Raw genomic sequence first — 25,228 nt, 5'->3', positions numbered from 1 at the left:
AATGGCCGCTGGATCTCACATCTGAGCTTCCCAAAGTACCCAAAAGCCCCTTGTGGGAAGAGGCTCTATATTTGGCAGTCATGGATTCATTCCTGGCGTCCTGAGCACACATCCCACTGTGTCAACATCCTGCAAACAGCCCAACAACACTGAAGGTGTTTTCCTGCAAAACTGCACTTTACAGGGATGTATTTTTCTACCAAAGCTCATTAGCACATCACTGTCGAGGAAAAAAACAACACATAAAAGGGGCACTTACTGTAGCTCAGTTCCTATGAGACTATATACTTCCCCCATTTTTTTGACAACCCATTACAAGTAAAGTGTATTTCAATGTGTCTGTTGACAGCCTCTTCAATCCCTGAATGTGTTGAGTGTTGTAGATTGGTGTCGGTTAATGGCATGTTGTCACATGCAGCTGAAGAAAAAAAAAGCCTGTTATATCTGTCAGATAAATTAGAAGTAGGGATGTTTGTGGACATGTTGTGATGCTCAGGGGAGGAAATCATCTGTCAAAGTAAAATCTACAGCCTCACAGTCACAGGGGCAAAGACACAAACACGGAGAAACACAAAATCGTCACCAGCCTGCTTTCATGCTGACCTCTCCAATAATACACCGAATTATCTGGTCAGCTCATGAAATTGCCGAGCGAGGTTTCTTCTGATCGCAGAGACAGAAACAACGGGAGGCTGAGCAAAGCCAGAACACCTCAAAACTAATCTTTGAGAGAGGGAGGAGGGGGTAATTCAATCTTGAGCCCTGTGTCTGGTGAGTATGTGGATAATGACATCCCTGTCTATTACAGGGGAATATCACACATACACAACACATTTTAGTTCACATTACCTACAAAAAGGCCTCAAGTGGACTTTTGCTGTTTTCCAACAGTTGGAAACTGTTCAAAATAAAAAAATACTGCTTGTGTCTATCCAACAAGCACGAGGCTGCCTCTGTTATCACAGCCATTTTGAGCTTGTTAGATGGAGATTATGACACAGTGGCTCTGCTCTTTAGCGCTATGCCCACAGGCGATGGCGTTGGGTTAATTTCAGGGTTACAGGATATAAGGTATGGATCATATTTTACAAGGGCAGTATGGCAGGAAGCAGAGAAGAGGACAGATGGATGCAGCAGGTCTGAAGATGCTCAGATGGTTATCAGTGACAGGAAATGGTCGCCCGCCCTGTAGTGGGAAGTAAAATGCTGGTGGATTTAAAGCGATTATGGTTGTCACTGGGAGTCTGCGACAGTGTTAACACTCACTGTCACAATTTATACATGCAAACACTCTCCCGGTAGAAAGCACACTGCCTCAAAGACATGACAGCCACCAGCTCGTTTCTTTACGATGAGTGCATAATGGTGTGGCAAACCGTTCAAGTGCTGCTAAGAGGAAGCAGCAGGCGGATATTCCGACAAGCGGAGAAAAGGCTTCTGAGCTTGGAGGAGCCTCAATATTCCCGAGTGACTCCTCTGGATGATGTTACTAATAGGTTTCCATTAACATGGGTGGTCGTAGCAAAAGCCTTTTGCTGGCTTCTGAAGTTTAGATCTAAAGGATTTCTCTCTTTCTGGTGGACAGGTAAAATATCAGTGATTTAATCAATTACCAAATACTACCCACAAAATGACCATTTTTATATCTTTCATGTGTTTTCTTGAATTTTTGAAAAAATGTTGTTTTTCTTGCATGTCTCCGGTGAATGGAGAATCCAACAAAGGCAAACATTCTTCAAAAATTTAAGTAAACTGGTTTCAAAACCAGTTATATGCGCAGCTGAGTAGTGTGCCATTAGTCCTATAGTGGCAGGTTCACAGCCTGAACAGGGTCAGCAGACATGTGTCATTAATATGCCAAAAATCTTTTATACTCCATGTCCATTTACCAGGTTTTTCATGCCCCTGTCATAGGTCACTGTGTTTCATCGTTTATTTCTCCTCTGTGTTTCCTAACAGAGAGCTGTAAAGACATCCTCGCTGCCACTGGAAACTACGCTCAGCCGGAGGTCACCACGCTGACCTGATGCTGATTAGCTAAGAAAAGGAGAAAGATCATGAACTCCTGGTTGAGTACACGTGCAGAGCTTCAGCTCTGAATGAACTGCATAACGGATTCTGTTCATTCAAGACAAGTTGGTTTTTATTTGTCTGTCAAACATCAAAAATCCTGTAATAGAAAATCAGTTGCGTAGGAGATTTAACATATGTACGCTCATTTAAATGTTACAAAACAGTTTGCATGTGTTGCATGATCTACCATATAATGTACTTTAGAAAGTGGCTACCATTAATATATCATTTAGTTGACATGTCGTAGCCTGTCCTAAAGGCCCTGAAGGCATATTTTTTCAATCAGCTTTGTTTTGTAACTGTCTCACTCTTCCTACTTTCAATGAACACATTTTCTGCCATCGTAGGAGCACTTCCGGTTAATTCACCTCACAGATTTCTTTCTGTTTTTTGTTTGTAATTTTTCCTGGCTTTTCTCACAGGTTTGAAGAGGGTTGGGCTCGATTACAAAATGTGATGTCATGTATGTAAGTGCGTCAGTCAGGATTTCACTATCAAGGACCACACTATCCACGTGTTTACAGTTTTATTAACAAAAAACTGATGTGCAAAGCTTGGACTGGTTGTAGCTGATCCGCTTTGCTGATAGCGCTGCAGGGAAGCTTCGACAGGACGAACACCCTCAGGTCCCAACAAAGAGGAGAAGAAGAGAGGGAGAACAGGGTGGGAAGGAAGGGCGAGGAATACGAGAGTAGAGCAGGAGGAGTGGGTTAAGGGGGAATTTATGCAGGAAGTAACACTGATGACGTTTTGGTCCTGCTCCTGGATCGGTGTCAGTTTTTATTTTTTTTCTGCATTTAGACACCGTTCCGTAGAGCATTTAAATTTCTAAAAGAGAAAGAGAAAATTGGTTTTATTTCTTTCAAATTGACAACAAATGTCACACAAACTGCAAAGAATTATTAAAAGGTGGCAAGGAAACGATCTGAAAATTAGTTTTTTTTGGGGGGGGGGATATATAATCAAAAAACAAGAGAAAAAATGTTCAGAAAACTATATTTACAATTCTCTTAATTATATAGTTACTTATAATTAGTTACAGAACAAAAAAAAACACATTTTTTTAGCACTTTTTGGTCTGTTTTGTTTGTTTTTATCTTTCTGCTTATTTTCAGGTCATTTTCTTGTAACTTTTTTGTAATTTTGCAGATTTTTTTTATATATCTGAATATATATATATTTATATATATATATATATATATATATATATATATATATATATATATATATACACACCTGTTTGGTTACTCATTAGACCAAATTGTCGAATGGAGCATTAGAAAGTCAAGCGCAGTAGAAAGTGAAACTTGAACTGTTCATTGCGCTGAGTCTAAAGGTGTGTTTTCACTTTGTCTGCAGCAGCTGCTCCTCTCATCCATCAATCTGTCCGCAACACATAGATTCGAATTCTGTGGGAAACACTGAAATCTGATCAAATCACGCACACAAAGTCCTGATGAAGCAGATAAGCTGAGTTTTGGGTTGTCAAGTCTTAATGAATTCTGCTAACTTTGGTTAGTTGTTATTGGTCAACTTTGTATTAAGTCATGAATTTGTAATGTTATAGAGGAAGACTTTTCATGGGTTTTAATCTGAAGTGAGCTGTGTAATTCATATGGCAACATGTTGCATCTATTTGCATGTTTGTTTTTTTCACCTTTGGCATAAAATGTACAGAAACCGTTTTTGGAACTTAAAAAAACAAAACAAAAATCATTTGGATTAACATCTTAAATCCATATACAATGTTAACTGTCAAGTGTGAATACCCAAATACTTGATAATATGGGATTTGTACAGCAAAACTGTTACTGTGAAGTAGGATTAGATGAAAAATTGAAGTCATTGTCTGGTCCTCAACAAAAACAGACACACAATCCTTTGTTGATCATCCGGTCTCTGCCTTCTGTCGTGCCACTACTTTTTAACACTGACCACGGGGACAACATGCACATATTCTGTTGGGACACAGCGTGGTATGAATGCTGCTCAGGCAACACATTGTTTGTAAATCCTTGTACAATAATAGAGTTTAACAAAAGAAATCAATGGAGCAGTATTGTCTCTCTGTGACATTATTCAATTGATACATCACTGCTGGTTGAGTCAGGACCAAATGTAGACTCTGTCAGACTGCATGGTAGATTTTTAGTACCATCATTAGTAAAAAAACACATACAGTGCAATGCCATCAGTTCCACTTGTGCCTCATGTTGAGTAATGGAGCTTAAATGTGTGCAGTGATGTAATTAGAGTTGTCGGATCTGTAGAAACCCTGTTAAATGTTTCCGTGCGGAGAGAAGCAGGAGTGTGGTTTCTTTCACTTGTGACTTATAATCTATTCCTCATGGTCTACCATAGTGGCCTTATGTTTAATAAACAAAGGGAACGTTCATTTCATCCTCATTAGCTCTGTTTCTATGCTGACCCCAGAGGTCTGTAATTATGTATAAGCACAGTTGTAGGTATGTAGCACAGTAGAATATTCTGGATCTTCTGTTCTCTTCTGTATATGACATGCTTAGCTGTAACCCAATAATGAAAGATTATTATTTTGATAATCCACATTTTAGCCTAATTTCCTGTTTTCCCTGTTGTGTTTACACTTGAATGTGATGGAGAAGCACACATCAGTTTCATATATCCCCATTATGGATTGTATCTGCAACTGTGATGGATTTTAACCCCAGTCCACCTGTCAGGTGTGTGTGTGTGTGTGTGTGTGTGTGTGTGTGTGTGTGTGTGTGTGTGTGTGTGTGTGTGTGTGTGTGTGTGTGTGTGTGTGTGTGTGTGCGTGCGTGCGTGCGTGCGTGCGTGCGTGCGTGCGTGATGTAACATGTAGGCATGTGTTTTTATGCAGAACTAGAAATAAAATCAATTTCCCCTCCTGGTGTTGAAGATAAAATCTTATCATTTCTACATTATGGAATCTGCATTTTTTTTTTCCATTAGGTGCTCAGTTCGCAGCTGCTGCGTCACCTACTGTATGGCTATTTATAGTGGTGACACGGGTGTAGTCTGGTGGTTGATCTTGTGCTCACTCAAAGGGGTGTAACAGCAGTCACAGCAGTGCCTGCTGCTCTCCTGTGCCACCATGATTATGTACTGAAGGTGTAGATGGCATACAGAACACATCACCATGGAGATTTGGGATGACAGGCAACACTAATTACTGCTCGGCTGCCTGCGTCTCCCCCTCCCTCTGTCTTTCACACGCAAAGAAACACCACTCTCCCTCTCTCTCTCTCTTTCTCTCGCACACGCACACGCGCACACACACACACACACACTTACGTGTACACACCTCAGCTCAGCGTGATCATTATTACTGTTGTTGCCCATGAGGAACGTTTTGATGTTCAGGGATGTATTGTGCGGCGCACTGTGGCGAGCAAGAGCGGGGGGCAAGATGTCAAGGTTGAGTCTATGCCATCAAGGCTGCATGAATATGAAAGCAAACACCATGTGTTCATACAAAAGCAAAAACCGTCTTTCAGTGAAGCTAAATGTGGACTGAGATACAGATTGGTCAGATAGAAGCGGAGCGATGAAGGGAGTTTGGCTGCACTGATATTTAAGGGAAAATCAGCCACTTTTATGCAGATGTCCAATCAGTGTTGATGATTAAATGTGGTCAATTAATGCAATTAATTCCTCAGCGTGTGCTATATTGAGCAGGGAAGTTTTTCTGCTCACAGACAGCATGCCTAGATTTACCAGGATGCAATGCACATGAGCTTCCTATACCTATAGCTAAAACATAGTGGAGCCTAGGTGTATAAGTTGGGCCTGTACAAACCAGCATAAACTAAAATGGCAACACTTTATTATTTTTCATGCATTGCAGCACAACACGCTTCCCTCCTGCCCTCCTTCCCTTTTTTTTCACCTTTTCACAATAAAAATTATTACATTTTACTAAAAGGCAACTCAACAGAATCGCTCAATTAGCTCTACTGTCATTGTTTGTTTCTGCAAACTACTGATGTGTTATATTTGTATGTTATTATGTAGCGGATATGTTCGAACTTTACATTTCAACAATGCTTTGATTAGGTTAAGGCAGAAAAAACACCTGGTTACGGTTAAAAGGCTCTATTCCCACTGGAAAAAAAAACAAGTGACAGGTCGCTAAAAAACACCCACGCCTAGTGGCTAAAAAGCCACTTGAAACACAGTGACTGGTCGCTAAAAGAGTCCCTTTTTTTGTTTGTTGGTCACAAACGGTGATCAGCAGCTTGGAGCGCATTTGTGGTTTGCAGAAGCGTACAATGCAAGCGTTTGATGACAAAAGTACTCGGTGGTTATCTGCCCCCTCTCTCCTGCTCATCTTTGTTGCCTTTTTTAAAACTCTAATGCATGGTAACGCAGAATGCATACTAATGCAGAAACACACACACGGGCCATGTTGGGGACTGGCGATGGTGACAGCATCCAACAAAAACTTCCCATGCTGAATTTCCCTGCAGCAGAATGGTTCAATTTCAGTTGACATCAGAGGGCAATTTGGGCAAAGGCACCACCAGTCGGTGTTTGCTCTCAGCAGCTCAGGTTCTTGAGGGTTCCTGCCAGCGGTACCCTTTGTATGAAATGCGGCCGCAACACCGGCCCCTCTACACTGTATTTCTTTGACCTTACGCTTGAATAAATAGGTCTCAATATACGAGTTTAGCAGTGTTAACCTGTCACTTTATAATTATAGAACAAAGTGCTAAAAGGACTGCTATTGAATATTGTGCAGCTGTTGTCTGGCACTTGCACATTTACAAAAATCTTGATTATTGTGCTATGTACTTCTAGAGATCTTAGAAGTCAATGCTTTTAGCAGCGCAAACAAAATTCCATTCACCTCCATTGTTTGATGCTGGAGGTAGAAATCTAAGAGATGGATATTTTTAAAAAATTGGTAAACAAAAATATCTGCATGGCAAGATACTAAAGTTAGTGTGAGGAAATGGTTGTTTTTAAAAAAAATTATTATTATTTTATTTAATTTTTTAAAAATTTGGCTGAATTGACCGTTTGATTGCACTGAAAAGCGCAAAAGTCTCTTTCAGTTTCACCTTTAGAAATTAGAAAAAAAACAATTCAAAAACAGTTTCAGGTCACGTGTTGGTTGTGTTTATTCCAGGTTTCCATTTCTATATTTCAAATCAAGCAGCAGCAAACAAGAAACATGTCGAGTTCTCCACACAGTGGATGTTTGGCAATTATTGATGAATGAATCAAAGTGTTTTACAGCTCAGTGTGTAGACAAACTGCTTTTAAATATGAGTCACTCCTGCCTAATTGCTTTTTTAAATGCCATGGTCATACATCACAGGTAACATCATAATAACCTGAAGCTCACATTACACTGAAGACAACGTACAATACAAATGATTTCCAGAGGGAAAAACCACCTCAGCAGTCCTCTTTAAACTGTTGTATGTCCCCTTGCTCAGAGGTGATAATTGCACAGCTGGATCCTTTGATTTGGTTGAATGCTGTATTTTGATGACTCCATCAACACAAAGCAACCAACATGCTAGAAGCTGATAGTTTTCCACACCTGAATAACTCCATTAGTGTAGCAGTATCTCCTGCTCAGGGGGCCCGGAGGAGAGATGATTGACAGATTTGCGGGGCTGTGATTCATGAAACGAGATGGCTCAGGCAGAAGAGAAAGAGTCAGAGCTGGAAGTCGAGAGAGAAAATCTGTCAGGGCTTATTCTGTCATCCGTGATTACTCCCTTTCATTGTTTCCCCTCATTCCTGTTTTTTTTTTTTTTCCTCTGTTGAAGGTTGTCATGACAATATTGAACACAGTTTCCATGGAGAACGGCTCAGTCGTTTCACCATTTTATTCACTGGTGTGACGCTGTGGAAAAAAGAACCATCTTGACGTCTTATCATGTGGAATAACAAACTTTCACTTATTTATGTATTTATGAGGATGTAATTAGAGAGTGGCCCATAACAGGCGATGCTAACTTTCCACTATACATATGAGATAAGAAGCTTCCGTTTAACATAAATTATGTATCATTACTGGACTGTTGCACCCTGCAAATCCTAGATACATGCAAAGTGAGCTTTAGATCAATATATTGAACTCACTTTGTGCAATTCATAATTGAAAAAACACTCCATTATTCTGTTTTATTAATAAGATAATTTCAAAGAGGTTTGGGACTTTTACTTTTCTCTCCTATGACAGAAATGATGTTTTAAAGCAGAATTCAGAAACTTCAAAAATCATAATGAAGCCGAGTCAAGAGTGTCTGAATCCTGAGCAAACACCGTCCAACACTTCTGGGAAGTTGAAATGTTCTGATATCAGCACTTAACCTAAATGTAATCAATACCTGTGAATTCTGAGTGACCTTGAAATTTTGTCCAATCATTGCAACTTTTCTGCTTATTTCACCAATCATTGTAGTCTGCATGAGTTTGACAAACTCATTTACTTGTTTCTCATTTTAAAGATGCAGACCACTTTATGAAAAGATGGATGACGCTTCTCCACTTACTCCCCCTGCGCACAAATGAAACCAAAATAGTGCCGCTGCCATCTTGCACCGGTGATGTGATTTGGAGCCAGATTTTGTGCAGTAGTGATTTCTGTGGTATCAAGTCTCCCTCCTTTTCACCTGTCTGACCAAGCACAAGCAGCGCCATTGATTGTGAGCACACCGATTGGCACAGCTGGAAATCAGGAAGTCAAACCCCGTTTATATGGCATCTAATTTAAAGAAAACTTGAACACGTGAAAAAAGTTGAGTTTTCATGACCTATACTACAGCCAGCCACCATGAGGCCATCAAGATGGTTTGGCTTTTGAGGAGCTGTCATGTTGTCCATCTTTATTTACAGTCTGTGATGCAAAAACATCTCATATTTACCGACAATAATTTATGCTAAAGACTGTGCAAGGGAATTTCCTGATATTCTGCCCAAAAGCGGGAGTCAAACTTACTTACACTGTGTGCAACATTGTGGTTGACAAATGCACTGTTATACTGCTAAACACACCAGAGAAGAGCAAAGATGCATGTACAACAGACAGGACAAATCATCATGATGGAGGCTGTTACATCCTCATCTATTGCAGGTGCTGTGTTATGTGGTGCGGAGAAGGTGGAGCCAAACTCAGGTAACTTTAAAGATCAGTCTTTATTTCAGGTCAGAGCAAGGAAAAGAGCAAACTGAAGATTGCACAACAAAATCACAGATCCAAAAAAGACTGAACTGAATACAAAGACTTAAATACAAACTAGTCTGACGTCAGGAGGAAGTGCAGCTGGAGAGAAAGGGTAGAGAAGCTCAGGTGAGGGGAATGAGGCGATTAGGCAGCAGAACAGGCAGGGAGCTGATTGGCTGGGAGTGACTGAGGAGCAGGGAGGGACTAATGAGGCTGATGAAGCGCAGGTGTGTAGATCTGCAAAAGAGGGAAAAGAGCACTCAATCACAGCAATCTTCCTATCAATGACCTGACTGAGGAAAACAAAGACAGACTAACTAATACAGACGAAAGGAGCCAGGGACACTGAGCATGACATGCTGGAAGAATCAAGGTGAGTTGGATTAAATGCGCTCAATTAGTGGTAACGTTAGTGTAATACAAACTCACAATGGTGTGGGTTTTGATTTTTAATATTATGCACAAAAAGTTTAAACTTTTTAAAAAATGTTTACATCCTCCCACAATTTCATTGCCAACAAAAGCCTGAAAATACTGCAATTATATACATTACAAGTTTTTAGAAAAACTGCCATGAAATCAGATTTATTTAGTCACAACAATCCAAAAATCGTGCAAATTCCTGGAGGGACTGACTGACAGGCTTTTTTAGTCCAGTTCCACCAGCTTCCTAGGGCTGGATGACACAGTGTGGTTGCTATGCAGATGGAGGATTGGGTCTCTCTTTTTTTTTTTTGTTCTTTCTTCTCTCCACTTTCCACATTCGAGGGTCGTCCCTATCTGGAGAGCTAACCTCTATTAGCCCTCAGAACTTGAGTGGATGTGGAGCCACAGGGGCTCTTCACTGCTGTCATTATGCAGAGCAGAAGATCCTGTGTCATGTTGTTTCTGAACTGAGCTCACAGCTCATTATCAGGGATGTTTGATACTCGTGTTTTTCACAGATCTGGTAGTTGAGTTCCAAAATGAAAAAGAAATGCACAAAGAAGGAATCTTCTTACAGGCTCGAATGTTTGACAGCCCTGATTATAAGACATAAAAGTAAAATATGAAATACTTCTATGAAAGCATAATGTAAATCCCACATTTCTGTGCCTTGTCGTTCAGTCACACACTCTCACCCTCACACTCTTGGAAGGCTCTTGGAAGCTGATTTTCTGTCTGTTTGCATTTTTCGGTCTCTTTGTCTCTCTGAGCTTTTCCTCTGTGACAGTCTTAACTCACAGCTGCTTGGCAGATGATTTGGTCCTTGGTCTTTTTCTGCAGGAAGATGCTTTCAAGTCATTTTCACAAGTCAAGGGTTTATTTTCTCAACATTAAGGCTATAAACAACCCATAAGGCACAATCTCTGTAGGAGAAACTCTCTCTGTTCCACAAGAATATCCGATATTGTGAAGAATTCATAATTGTCTGGTCCTTTATAAATATAATTTGCAGAAAAAATACTGTGTTAAATTCTGGCCAATGCATTATTTTTAGGAAGCTGATTTCGCCCTGAAGCACCATGTGTTTCTTCAAAAGTACACATGCACACAATGCACAGACACTACAGATATAATCTACTTAAGATATAACCTTTAATTTGACCTCATTATATTGTATTGTCTGTTATCAGACAGGATTGTCAACTGGTTGCCAGTTTCAGTCTAAAATTGCATCAACTCTAACCAATTTTAATGGGGGAGCAGGATTTGATTTTCCCAAAACAATTACGAGGGACCCTGAATCTAACGTAATTTAAACCCACACTGATATGTTGCAATGCCAATGTATCTCTTCTGCCGGCGATTTAAGAGTGAAGAAAAACAAACTACGATATCCGAATTCAAATGGAATTGATAGCATTGCTATACTGTCTGTAGTACTTGCCGATGTTAATACTCCTCATTGGTTCCAGGACAACACTTGACAACGGTATGACCACAATGTTGGTCCCGTCCTTGGCACTGATTGCCCCCCCTTCCCTGTAGCGCTCCTTGGATTGTTTTTTATTCTAATGTTTCAGGCGACGATGTCAGACGAATCAGTCATCTTGATGAAGTGGGTGGATTCAAAGATGTGAATCCAGGCAAGATATTGTAATACATGAAAGATGTCAATCAAAGTCAATCAGTCAGTCTAGTGCAATAAGTGTCTATATAATGCTAGCTAGCGATTCTCTCACTGAACCTGCAGTGTTTTATACTGCTGCTCTGGAGTACAATTAAAAGTTAAAAACTGTAATTAATCTCAGCAGTTTTGACCATCATTCTCACCTGCAATAACAACATTGTCTTCACCCAGTTTATTGAAGAGATTGATAGCAAATGTTGCTAAAAGCAGATAGGGTAAGAAGGCAAGCGGTAAAATGATTATCAGAGCTTTCCATCAAAAAAACAACAAAAAACTCTGTTAAATTTTTAGTTACAGACAAACTTCTAGGTTCAACTTTGACCTGCCATACATGCAAACAGTTTTCCTGTGCATTGTTAAGGATATTGACTTTGACTTTTAACTTTTAAATAAAACTGATAAAGATTACAGACAGCTGGGTGGCTGTGGCTCCGGAGATAGAGTAGGTTGGAGGATCAGAGGTTTGGTCCCTGGATGCACCAGTCTGCATATCAAAGTATCATGGGAAAGACACCGAATCGCTCTCTATGACTGTTGCATTGGTGTGGGACTGTGTGTGAATGTTTAAACTGAGTGGCATCTTGTATGATGGCCTTGTGTGAATGTAACATGTAGTGATAAAGTGCTTTGAGTGGTTGGAAGAATAGAAAGGCTCTATACCAGTGCAGGTCTATTTTTTGGGGGGTTGTTGTTTTTTGTCTTCCTGAATCTGCAATTACCTCTGTGAGAACAATGTTATCACAGCCATTTAAATAATGGTCAAAATCATGAAAATACCAAGCTGCAACAAACCAAAATCATCCTCAAAACTTTGACCAAAATATCGATTTCGACACTAACAGGGCATCAGATATCAAAACTATTAACAGCTGCTCACAGCCGTTCTGCCCGAGCGCATCTTGATCATGACCGTCCTAAAGTGAAAAGCCCACTGACCGTAACAACAAAACCCCAAATAATAAGTGGAACCAATCCAGCCCTGTGAGCGGGGATGGAGACGTAATGATCTGTGAAGAGCAGGAGAATTATTTCTCAGTCAACTATCCTAAAGGGAGTTTGCCCTCGCCACAGAAGCATTATGTGTTCAGCATAAGGCCAGTCTCCTGTGGGCCGCTAATGGACAACACTCTCTCAACACTCCTGTGCCCCAGTGTCTGTGTGTGTGTGTGTGTGTGAGAGAGAGAGAGAGAGAGAAAGAGTGGGGTAAAAAGTGAAAGCTCCATCAGCATTGACCCTGTTGGACAATAGATCCCACACGTTCCTCCACTCCTGCTGCAGCTTTCTCCGTCAACCTCCTTCAAATTAAGAACTCTGTAATCAGAAACAATCTGTGATCCTGTCTGATAGACTTCTGGTCTGGTTAATACAGGTCAATTTATCTTTAGCAGAGGATGGATCTAATGTGTGGTCACTATAACGTTTAAAAGTACTGATGAAGTTTACTGTTCGCAGCGCCAAGAGGAGGCCAGGAACAGCCATTAGGACACACAGAAAACAGCTGAGTCAATTACAAACAGCATCCACACAGAGACGTAAAATAATTAAACATGTTCATGAAGCCCAGTAAATTATTATTTTTTTGTATTTTTATATATCAAATCCTGGCTGTTTTCTGTTTAATTCTGCCGTCGAGAAGACACAGATGTTGCTGTTTCCACATGTTAAGGAGTGATTGAGTACCACACCCTAATTCAGAATCAGAATCAGAATCAGAATCTGGTTTTATTGCCAAGTACATTTACTTATACAAGGAATTTGACTGGGTGTTTTGCTGCAAATCAATTAGCAAAAAAGAAGAATTAAAAATATTGAATTTGAATTTTAATAGTAAAAGATGAGTATAAGTTGTCTCCATTGTTAGCCCATCCTTGGGTTAACCTCCTTCTGCCGGTCCCCGCCCTCTCCAGCTGTGTCTCCTTCAGCTAATTAGTTCTGTGTATATATACACCTTTGTTTTCTTGTGTTCCTTGTCAATTTGTGGTTAATGTTTCCTGGTGGTTTTGTTTTCTCTTCTTGTCATGGCTCAAGTCAAATAATTATTTTCTTCAAGTTCCTGTTGCCTCACTGTTGGTTTTACCTGCCTGCAGTGACCACGACAGGCCACTGTCTAATCCTATTGTAGCAACCTTATACTGGCTTCGGAGGCCTGTGAAGCTTTCAGAACGTGGGAAAACGCCAAAATGGGGAAACTGCAAGTCCAACAACAGTTGTCCTCAAAGTTTAAAGGGGGATATTAATATTCTTGTTATTTCTTTTCTTTTTTTTGGCTTTTCAAAAGCTAAAAACACAGGAGGAGAGATGATAGACTTTGCCGTGTGGGAGACCTCTGTCGCAGCTGAAACCTTTGAAGATCAACTGAAACACCTGTAGTCCAAAGTAAGGTGCTATCTTATGTTATCTTGATTCGCAAAATAGCAAACAAAGATGTTTGTATATTAGTAATAAGTTACTTTTGATTGTACTTCAAGTTTGGAAGTTGTATTCCATTTAAGGCTATTTGCACTTTGAGCAAATGCAAAATCAGTATAATTTGGTTTTGCTAGCAATGGGCTAAAACATAATTAAAGTTATAGGGCTGGGTTGTCTAAACTTTTTTGAATGGAGGGCCAAGTGCTTCTCACATCAAATGGCCTATTAAAAAAAACAAACAAACAAATGAGTCAAATGCAATTGTTTAATCGCTTAGTGAAAAAGTATTCAACTTTCAGCTGCTCCTGAAAGTGGCTGTTCTCACTGTCGAGTTTATGCCTCTTTGCTGTGGCCATGTCTGCTACCTACCATGAAATGTCTGCTCTTAGGTAACCGTTTGCTTGTTTACCATCAAAACAAATCAATTCTGCCTGTATAGTTCCTACTTGTTGTATGTCTACAACCTGTATGGAAGTCTTGCCATTGTGAGGTGAAGGGAAGAAATGCAAGGTTGATATTGCTTGATTGACCAATTTTGTATGGTAGGCCACATATAGTATTATTTTTTTAAAATATTTTTAAGGCCCTCAATTGGCCTCCTGGCCAAAGTACGGATATACCTTCTATAGGTTTAACACAAAACAATGTATTGGCATGCACAGGGAGGTTTTAAAATGTCCTCTTCTTTCACAAAAATCAGCAGACAAATGAGGCTATATTGTAAATTTAGCTCTCAATGCATATTGCAGGTCTCTCTGGCTTCTTCTCTCTGATAATTTCGGAACTATTATTCCATAAATTTGCTTTTATTTCCTCTGGAATATGTCTCATATTTATTGTACATTTTTCCTTTAACTTATTTCTTATTCATTGTAACATAATACACATATTTGTATTTGTAAAATTTCACATACTATAGTTTTATGCATTATAATGTAACGTAATGCGTGGTGGTGCTGGCTCAGGTGGTGGAGTGGGTCGTCCCTTGATCGGAAGGTCAGTGATTCAAGCCCCAGCACCTCTAGTCTGCATGTTGCTGTATCCTGGGGCAAGATACTCAATTCAAAATTGCTCCTGATGGCTCTTCTATCAGTGTATGAGTTTGTTTGGATATCAAAAAACAAAACAAAACTGAGTAGCAGGTAGCACCTTGTGCAGTAGCCTTGGCCAGCGATGTATAAATGTGTGTGTGAATACATGAATGTGACTCCTGGTGTGAGAGCCCTTTGAGTGGTCGAATGACTAGAAAAGCACTATACAAGTGCACGTCCATTGCATTCACATATTTTTATATTTTTTACAGGCTTTAAATACTTAGTATATATAATATATATTTTAAATATTTGCATAATAATGTTTTATATTAAAGCATAATTTACATATTTAAAATGTATATTTCTATGTAGGCTACCTTTTAATACTTTCCTGTGCTTTACATCAGAGGGGCTGTGACGTATCAAAAATTTGCCCCAATGAATAAAGTATTTCTGATTCTAAACAGTAACCAAGGTGCAGGATTTAGTGAATGGTCAAAAGGCTGATATTTACATATCATATGTAAGAATGTACTGTAGATTTTAACATTTAATATCAGATGAACTGTATGTTTTACCCATTTCATTATGGATATTTGTGAAATGAGGATATACATGTAAAAAGGATACATCAGTATTTCACATCACATAAAGGAATAAGCTATATATAATCTGGCATGTGTGTACGCACCTTTTACCTCTCAAGTTTCCTGACTACTGAACTTTTTGGTCGTGTTCCTGCTCTGGAAGTCCCAACAATCAACCTTCACCACATGACCCAGATGACTGGATTTGTGCCAGCGGCGGGGAAAAAAAGCTGCTTCTTCTGAGAAGCCGATCCCTCGTACACAAATATCTCCCAGGTGTATTGTGCAACAGTTTGAAAATCATGGAAACATCCTATATCCAGAACAAACTTGAAAAAAAGTCATCAATCACAGTGACAAGTGACTTGCTGAATGATAATGTTTGGGTGACATTTCAAACTGTGGCTGTTTATCTTTGTTTAGAATTTGGAGTTGACTAAACAGCAGAAAAGTTTATGAAACTTTGAATGTTTTCTGGACAGCCTCTCTTAAAGCTCTTTACTACCATTTAGTAAATTCATGTTGCTGGTGGATGAGATTCCTCTCAGACGGGAGGGATGTCTTGTGTAAGAGCTTGGCCATTATGTCTAAAGACAGGCAGGAAATAACACAGCCATTAGTAGCCATATGTGCATTTGCCTCTTTGCTATGCAAGTCTCTGAAATACTTGGTCCATTTAGATACCCATACAGTAATTTCCCAACACTTTGAAAGGCAATAATTAAAAAACAGAAAGAAGTGAAAAGCAGGAGTTCATGAATATTTATTTAGCTTTGTCACATGCTGTAAAGGCCTCTGTTGTAACATGAAAGACTCTTCTCTTTACAGTAACACTGCAAACATTCACCCGTACAGGACGTCATTACTAATGTACATGAAGTCTTTACATCTTTCAGAAATCAATGAGGAGTTGAAGAATGAGAACATGTGTTCTTTCTCAGCAGTGGTCTAATCAGTGCCCGCTGCTCTTCAGCTGTCATTTTAGAGTTGCACTCCAATAGAATGGCCGAATGAACAGTCATCCCTTTTTCACTGGGCCAGCACACACTAAATGGCTAATGCATTAGTGATGAGGCCTCCCCCAGTTAGGTGAGGAAACATAAAGGCGCCGCTGTTAGTCATCAAGGAATCATTGTGCTACCTTCAACTCACAATGCACACAATGTAAAGTTGTTAAATATTTGATATTGCTGTCTATTTGCTAATTGCAAGTGGGTGGATTATCTGACTTCATGAGATTGCTGGAGGATTTTCCAAAGTGAAAAAAAGAGCTGTTGGCTTGAGACTTGGACTTGAGTCGGAGTTACATATAACGGTCTGTTCTTGCAAATTAGAAACAAGAGTCTAAGGCCCTATTGGCAGCTCTGTGAGGCTGTACTCGGCAGGCCCCCAGGCTTTGAATCCAATTTTCATAGTGGCCAAACAATGGATATACATCCGTCATGTGTTGCCATCTGGCCCATTAAGACCTTTTCCCATTGACTCACCAAGCAAAAGAGACTGAAAATTAGTGGACAAATTTTTCACCTGCTTAATTTTTCATTGACAGTGCAGCCAGGGCATAAATAAATGGTTGATGTGAATGGCGAAGTTTTGCCTGTACACTTTCATCAGACTTAACTTAAAGCAGACTTTTGGTTTTGTCTTGACTCCATCTAGGAGTGTCTTAAATATCCTTTCTTGCTTGTAGCATTTCTTGCATACAGGCAAATGGCTACTACTTTGCCAGGTTTGGAACAATTGCACAATTACCATTTCTCTTAATGCTGAACTGCATTTTTTTTAAACTTCTGCACTGGCTTCACTTTTTAGCCATGGAGGCTGCCACTAGTTATTAGTCTCCAGTCATGTTAGCAGCTCTGTGATCTCATAGCTTACTCAGGCACAGCTGAGCTATTAATGTGTCCACATTGAGACCTGATTGAGATCCCATCACAGCCAACCTATGTTTATCATTGATTCCATAACCATTGTTCTTGTAACAATTGGCACAGTTGGAGTCCATGCTGAAGTTAGCCTCTTCAGAATCTATGATATCCCCTTCATCAGGGCAAAAATGGGTTGATAGCCGCAGCTTCATCCAGTCTAGTTAAAAGGGACAAGTCACCCTGCCTGTTACACTTTATTTGTAGTTGTTGTTGGCTTTTCTATATGCCAGATTCATGTGCTACAGTCAGGACCAGCAATTTCACTGCTTCATAAGTGATCGGTCGCAACATAAAATGCTAAATTTTGCCTATACACTTCAATTAGACCACATTGAAAGCAGACACTTGGTTTCTTCTTGACTCTGTCCAGGGGTGTCTTGAATTTCCACAGGCTTTCTTGCTAGTAGCTAACTGGGTAATGACTGCTTCTTCACTGGCTTAGAACAATGATGTGATTACTTTAGACTGTATGAATAATGAACATAGCTACTGTGACATCCCCCATTGTGTTGTGGATTCCCCTTTTGAGGCCTTGAGTCCAACATTTTGGCCAATCCCTTGGTTATTTAGAGCCAGAGGTGACCATATTTGGACAGGAGGGTGGTGCTATAGAGGAGCAAGGGATGTGTCTGACTCAGAGACTTTAGCAACATCTAACAGACATATTTCTGCTTGGAATTTGGATGTTTGAACATGGAGGACTATGGGGAATTACTCCTGGAGCCAGCCTCAAGTGGCCATTTGATGAACTACAGTTTTGGGCACTCAGACATTGGCTTCATTTTTCAGCCCCAGAGGTTGCTGCTTGATGATAACTCATTTCCACCCAGGTTGTTGTATGTGAACTGAAAGAGCAACTTTATTTACACGTGTTCAGTGATGTCAGAATGCACCCCTAACCACCTTGGGTATATTCGCATCTCTACTTTCATGTGATCAAGAATGATCCAATTTCAGTCCGATCACCCAAAATCGATTTTAATGCAAGGGTGTCAAAAAAGTCTGACAATATCCTTATACACTAAAGAAATAGCGCACAGCAGCAATAGACACAACTTGAATATACTTTTTCCATGTTAGCTCTTAAAACAAAATATTAGTATAACTATTACTTCTATAAACGTATTGCCTCCAACAAACTAGACATGCAAGTTCGCCTGCAGCATCATGTTTGTACATTAATCATCACCAGCTGGGTGATTTATTATCGGTGGTGATTTCCCGTCCTTCATTCACACCAACCTGCCTGGTGCGATCAGAAGCATCTGCGAGGCAGCGTCAACAGACGGATTCAGCATAGACCTGAAACCATAGCAACCAATGAGAGTCTCTATAGGAGCAGCTTCAATCAATGCTGTGATCAATGCAGCAAATCACGCTTCACAGTTATCCAAAGACTTACAATGTCTCACACCCCCTCCCACTGTGTGACAATGGTCTCCAGCTTATCTGTTACAGAAATTGAAAAAACGTAATTTCTGTGTGCATAGTTCACATTTAACACCTGAAGTCATCATTCAGCTGCAGCTCTTATCGGTGTGTGTATCACTGTTTTACAGTCACAAATCCATTTCTTGCAGCAAAATGTCATTTCTCACATTTTTGAAGCAATGCCCTCCAGGAAATCAGAGGCAAAGATCGCTCAAGTGGGAAATACAGTATGTCTGCCTTGGAAATTGGTGTGAGGCATCACTGTCACAGCCTGTGATAGTATGTTGTATTTTCAGCTAAGTGAGATCAATATCACAATATGGACTTGCAAGATTCCCGCCAAGTGCTGCCGGAGGAAATCTGAAAGAATGAACTGATTCAAAATTATTTCCAAAGATCCTTCTGCCTGCTGCCAGATCGCTCCCCACACTCATCCCAGGAAGCCTTGTTGATCCTTCCATCTGCTCAAGCGTCTGGCCTTTGCTCTTGATAAGCATGTTTAGTTTTTGGTGGAACGCTTCACTTTGTCTCTTGTAAATCCATCATTCAGAATTTTTAGGATTTCATCAGTGACACCAAAAGTTTTATAAATGTTTCGCTGTAAAAGAGGATAAAATACACATCACAAATTGAACTGCCAAACATTGCTGATACCCAAAGGTCTTTATTATTTTTTTAAAATTCTCTAATGAAATAGTGAATATGTTGTGCAAAAAGCATATTAATGGTGCACAAGGCATTTAGAGTATTTCCATTTGATGGGTTTGTATATTCACAGTGTAAACATCCCATAGCTTCAATGAAGAGATTTTAATTCAAAGAATCCTTTGCCACAAAAAAGGTGACATTTCAATTTGTACAGCAGCAGAGCTTGTTAAGTTTAAGGTGGTTTTCATGGCTAAAGCCCCATTTGCAAGGGAATAATATTACGGGGGACGTCTGGCATTATGTAGTAATTGTGACATTATGTAGTAATTGTGGAGATTATCTCTGATCCCACGTAAAATCTGCCATGTATGTTATTAAGTAAATATTTCACTGCAAATTACCTCTCATATTTCCCCAAACACAGAGGTTGTGTAGTCCTGTCTGAATCACCACCTCTGTGATTTGGGGTCGTCTTTAGTTTTTCTGTTTTCTCTGTGCCTTTTTTCTGAGTAGCAATAATGGACAAAGCTATTGTGACGTCACCCGTTGGTTTGTGAACTCACCTTTGAAAGTGTTCAGAAGTTTGGCTGTTGCCATCTTGTTTTTTTGGAGCCAGAAGTGACCATATTTGGGCAAAACCAAGGACATTGTCAGCAGACAACCTGTCAGTCAAAGTGGCTTGCCCTTAATAACTTTAAGCCTTAATAAAATGTAAACAGATGAGTTATATAAATTTTTCCTCCTGTACAGTTATTATGAATGTTGAAATTGGGAGAAGAGACCAAAACCATTTTTATACCAGACTGTAAATGTGTTTATTTCCGAATGTTGGGCATTTTAACATGGGTGTCTAAGGCGACTGACTATGTTTTGGAGCCAGCCTCATGTGGCCATTTGGGGAACTGCAGTTTTTGGACATCAATCTTGGCTTCAACTTTGAGCCGTGGCTGTCACTTGCTTGGCAATTATAAATAAAAGTTTTGACAGCATTTTGGGTGCATCTTATTTGCAGAAAAAGCAAACTCAAATCCATCTGAACATCAAAATCTTGAAAGATGATGACATGGATAACATGACAATGCGTGGGGGAATCGGTTCTGTTTGTTAAACCCACATTTAAAAGTAAAACTGCACATCATAGTGCTTTGTGGTGTTTCTGTGTTGTGTAGAGTTGTTAAAGACAAATCATATCTGGGGGATAATGACAGTAAATTTGTGCTTTTTTAAAACAATACCAAAGGAATATTTCCTTTGACTAGTACTTTTATCACAAACCCTGTAAAATGGTTACTTATTTAACCATTTGGTGGCTCTACAAATGTAGCTTACCAACACACAAAACCAAAAGATTCAATCTAGAGCCACCAGCCTTACAGCTACTTACAGGGAAAGAAAACGGCGAAACTGGATGTTAAGGGATTCAAACAGAAACACGTTATGAGAGTTCATGGGCAAATCTATATATTATACTTTTGTCTGTTTAGTCTACTCTCAAGACAGCTTGCATTTATCAGTGAAAATCACATGTGACCTACTCCATCTAAAAAAGGTTTGCTTTTGGCTTCTTTATAAGCTTCACAACAGATATTATTCCATAATAACACAAAATGATTGATGCAATCAGGAGGCAGTGTTTGTCTATGGGCTTGTTTGTTTACATTGTATTCCTCTGATGGATCTTGTGACCTCTGCTCTCCACCTCTCTTTTCCTGGTGCATTTTTAACATCTTCCTGTTTACCTGTGACCTTCCATCCTCAGAGACACAGATAGCTTTTATACAAAGGTGAATGTATTTGAACATTTCTAAAAGATAGGGGGAAAAAAAGAGTGTTGTTTTGTTGCACTTCCCATGTTCTGAAGGATAAGAAAGTTTTACATACATCAACAGCTGCTTTAACAAGCCTGCTTTGGTAAAAGGCCCTTGTTGAAAACAGTCATCTGTCTTTATTGTCTGTCCAGATATATTTCTGCCTCTTCTTTAATGCAGCTCCAGAGCAACTGAAACATGAGAGCTTCTCCTTTTTACAGGAAAGGCTGCAGTTGTTAAAGGTAGCTGGTTGTCAGCGGTGAAGCCACAGATGTCTCAACCATCTAATTGGGTTTCAGGAAGACAAGGTGCATTGTGGTCTAGCCAGGCTTGAGTGTGGAGAGAAATGCTGCTGTCCGTGTCCTCTGCTCTGAAGTTTTTTTCTGTGAGACAGTCTGTGCAGTGAAATCTTTACATGTAGGCAAACATTACTGTAGATTCGAATGTACAGCTCACTGTTTTAAATAGCTCTATGTCAGCTTTAGAAAAACAAATGCTCCAAGATAAATTTAGGTGTTCCTTAAAATCATCTAATTTCCTCCTGCTTTCCTTTGCTCTGCGTCAGATAATTGACCTCTCCAGCTCTCGCAGCTGTGCATGTAGCCCTCCACACAACTTGTTGCTCATCCAACAGGAAAAAACAAACGGAGCGGAAACAGCTGGCTCTCACGACCTGCTTTACCGGTTTCTCTGTCCAAACAGCCTCCCAGCTGATTATGAAAGAGCTGGCCAGGTTTAAAAGTTCTCAAAAGAAATTGATTTTCTAATAATGCAAGAGTACACTCAGGAAAAAAATCTCCATCCGGTGTTATTGTAATGGTTCAAAAACCATCTGCCTGGTGAGAGAAATTTCCATTTCCCTTCAAGAAGTCAGGTGACATAATAGAACGAGCAATAAAGTATGCACATATGGGAGGTTGTGATTCTTGGATGGGTTAAACACAGGATTTTCACCCAGAAGACTGGGGTTTGTGTCCTGAGAGAAAGTGTTTCTTTTTTTTTGTTTGTTAGTTTTTTTTGTTTCTGTATTTTGTTTTGCAGTTTTCAGTTGCAGTTTGGTTGTGATTAGGCAGCAAAGTCACTTGGTTAGGTGTAAGGCCATGACACGGCAAGCCAACATCAGAAAACTTGCAGCAGGAAAAGCCCTCTGTTGCATCGCCCTCACGTCGCAGTGTCTCTAAAGTTGCACAGGAACACAGCAAACCGACAGCCAACGTGTATGTTCTGCGCCTGCGTGAGAGGAGATTCCCCGTCATTGAAATTTGCAAACCTGAACACGGCCATGACGCTAATTTGCCAGTTAGTGAAAGAACAAAGCATATTAATTGTGACGTTTGTGATGAAATTTTTTGGTGAAGAGCTCAGTGGCTAAAGGAAAACAATCTTACCTCATATAACAAATTTGTTTTGACCACACTCGCTCTTAACTTTAGCTGTTTGTTTACACGCTGAGCTGAGTGGCCAATCAGCGTGATTGTTAGTGTTAAGTGGGTTGCTTTAAATCTGCATGATTGAAATTCTACGTGTTGGAGCTTTTGCCATTTTTATCCACTGAGCAGACAGTCAAAGGATTCAAGCTAACAACAGTTTGTTGTAAACATCTGTCCAACCTGTTGCCTTGTTACCTTGTGATGCTAAAAACAACCACATTTAGCTGAGATCAGGGTTGAGGTCTTTGAAGTAGAATAAAAAACATTCTCCACAGCATGAAATCAATGTCTGCCTTTCTACAGAGCAACATGTGACCTCCCTCAGTGACAATGCTGTGAGGGCTCAGTGTTGTTTGCACTGAGACTAGCAGGTCAAACAGTAATGAGCTGTCGCGGCTGTCGGGTCAGTCCTCTGAGCAGGCCTCACAGAAGACCATCTGGCCTCCGCTGTGGAGGCTGGCAGCAGCTGAAACAGCCATGTGAGAATATGACTGATGGATCTCTGCCCACGCAATCTCTATCTGCCAGGAAAATGCTGCTCAAAGTGTGAAAAATATCCCCCGACACAGTCTTTTCCTGGATCAGGTGGTGGAGTAGTGGGAAAATGGGAAGCGGCCTCTTGGCTGTGTGTGCTGTTTTTAGATAAGTATCTGTAAGGGTTCCTGCAGGTGGGATTCCCATTAATGCACGTGGAGTTAAACTCTCTGTGTGTATTATCAGGTCACCACAGGCTTTTTGTGTGTCTCTTGTACTGGTGGGAAATGATTTGTTTACAGGATACAGAATAGTGAGATATTCTTCAAAGTGCACCGGACAGTCGAGTCAAGAGAGGAAGTGTGACGCAACCTGGGAGACAAATATCTTGACATTCATGCACAACAATCTGTGATGTCCAAACCAGCACAACAGCATCCGTCTCTGCTGTATTTGGACTTTGAGTGCATGCTGTCCAATATCAATTAAAGTAATGTCACTATGTAGACTCCAAGATGGCCTGTGGGAGTTGAGGAGCATTTTATTAAATCCACTACTCAGCTGAAGCAAAGCCACAATTAGACTGGAATACTGATCTCGGTCGTTTTTCAGGCTGTAGTACATGAGGACACCAGGAGCCACGTGTGTAGAAACAGGATGTTTTCACACGTTTGTGACCACTGATGTTCAGCAAATGTGTCTCTTGTGTGACCCTGATGTAAATCTGTAATCTGACTGCATTTATATAAATTATGAGCCACTATGAGCCAGCAGGTGATGGACCTCTCAGCTCAAAAGAATGATGATGTGTCCCTGTCGACAGCCCATAATAAGTCTGCATTACGATGGATTAACAAGCGTGTGCAAGCTTTTCTTGGCAGGAGGCCCAATTTGTGTTAGTGCTCTTAGAGGCTGGATCCGTGCTGCAGAGCTCTGCACATGCAGCAGTTTATCTTGTGGCTGTTTGGTAGGCTAAACTGGACATGGCGCAAACCACTGTGGGCTACCAGTCCAAATTGCTGCGTCCATTTCCGACCAGCTGTCTGCCACCGCAGGACAAGAGATGAGCAATTCAGGCAATTTAGTTGTGGGAATATGTTAAAAAGACACTGCATGAATAATGTACTCGAGAGGTGGGGACTGAAAGCGCAGTTAACAAAATATTTCTTCCTTGCTATTGAATGACAATAGAGCAATTATTGATTTTCACTTTATCATTTAGAGTGGGCTAATAAACGTTCTGAAAGGCACCTGTAAACTTCATGTAAGTAAAAAAGTACTTCTTCCTGTACTGTTATAGCACCACCAACACCACTTCACACGAATGCTTTATGAATGCTTTTATACTACCAATTCACTACATTTTGGAAGCCAATAATGTACTTTTTAATGCACTAATTTTATTTGACAAAGGTAGTTACTTTGCAGATTCAGACTTACACAAAATAAAATCAACTAATAACTTTTGATGTATTACAATAAATTAAGCCACCCAGTAATATATAGAGTCATTTTAATGAGCTCCACCTTTAACATCTACAACATTAAAGTTTAAAAAGCACTGATACAAACACTGTATTACAGTCAGTGTCCTGAGGATGTATATGAAAACTGGCGTGTGTATTTGAGGAAAACTTATTTAAGTTGCTTATATTAAGACGGATGACATTTTTATCTGTTTTGTTAGTTGACACTTGCATGGTTTCTGCTGCTGGCTGACAAATTACACTCTTTTTAAACAGCTTTGCCGGCCCTTGCCATCACATGTTAAACTGTGCACCGGTGCACTGAAATTGAGCAGACTTGGTCTTCTCAGTCAGATCCATCCCATGCTCCTCCACAGCCCCAAATATGGTCACTTCTGGCTCCAAAAAGCTGAGATGGCAACAGCCAAGATGCTGAACTCAAGGCTTCATAGCTGCATACATAACTGCAGTCCACAGCTCCATCTATTATTATCTACAGTGTTTAGTCATTTTACCATGGATTATCATAAAAACGGTAACAATTTCACACCTAATGTTAAGTCATGTTAGAATGAACAAAACTTTGTCCTGATAAATCTATTGCATTTAAACTTCCAAATCCAAATAACTGAGACAAACAACAT

The 25,228-nt window shown here is 40.0% G+C and overlaps 1 protein-coding gene and 1 long non-coding RNA gene across 2 annotated transcripts in view; both read left to right on the top strand.

Annotated features, from left to right (window-relative positions):
• kcnc4 (potassium voltage-gated channel, Shaw-related subfamily, member 4) overlaps positions 1-4,960 on the top strand; it is a 30,916-nt gene extending 25,956 nt beyond the window's left edge. The window contains exon 5 of the mRNA XM_042491640.2: positions 1,960-4,960. Coding sequence (XP_042347574.2) covers positions 1,960-2,027 — 68 coding nt within the window. The 3' untranslated portion in view covers positions 2,028-4,960. The remainder of the gene's footprint in view (positions 1-1,959) is intronic.
• A 4,528-nt stretch (positions 4,961-9,488) lies between these two features.
• Positions 9,489-25,228, top strand: part of LOC121946735 (uncharacterized) — a 33,585-nt gene continuing 17,845 nt past the window's right edge. The window contains exons 1-2 of the long non-coding RNA XR_006106037.2: positions 9,489-9,629; positions 13,648-13,745. This is a non-coding gene — a long non-coding RNA (uncharacterized LOC121946735). The remainder of the gene's footprint in view (positions 9,630-13,647; positions 13,746-25,228) is intronic.

Source organism: Plectropomus leopardus, chromosome 9 (genome assembly GCF_026936395.1).
Source record: "Plectropomus leopardus strain MGB_pleo_1.0 chromosome 9, ASM2693639v1, whole genome shotgun sequence".
Taxonomy (NCBI): Eukaryota; Metazoa; Chordata; class Actinopteri; order Perciformes; family Serranidae; genus Plectropomus; species Plectropomus leopardus.
The sequence above is the reverse complement of the archived record's forward strand: the minus strand, read 5'-3'. Positions and strand labels throughout refer to the sequence as shown.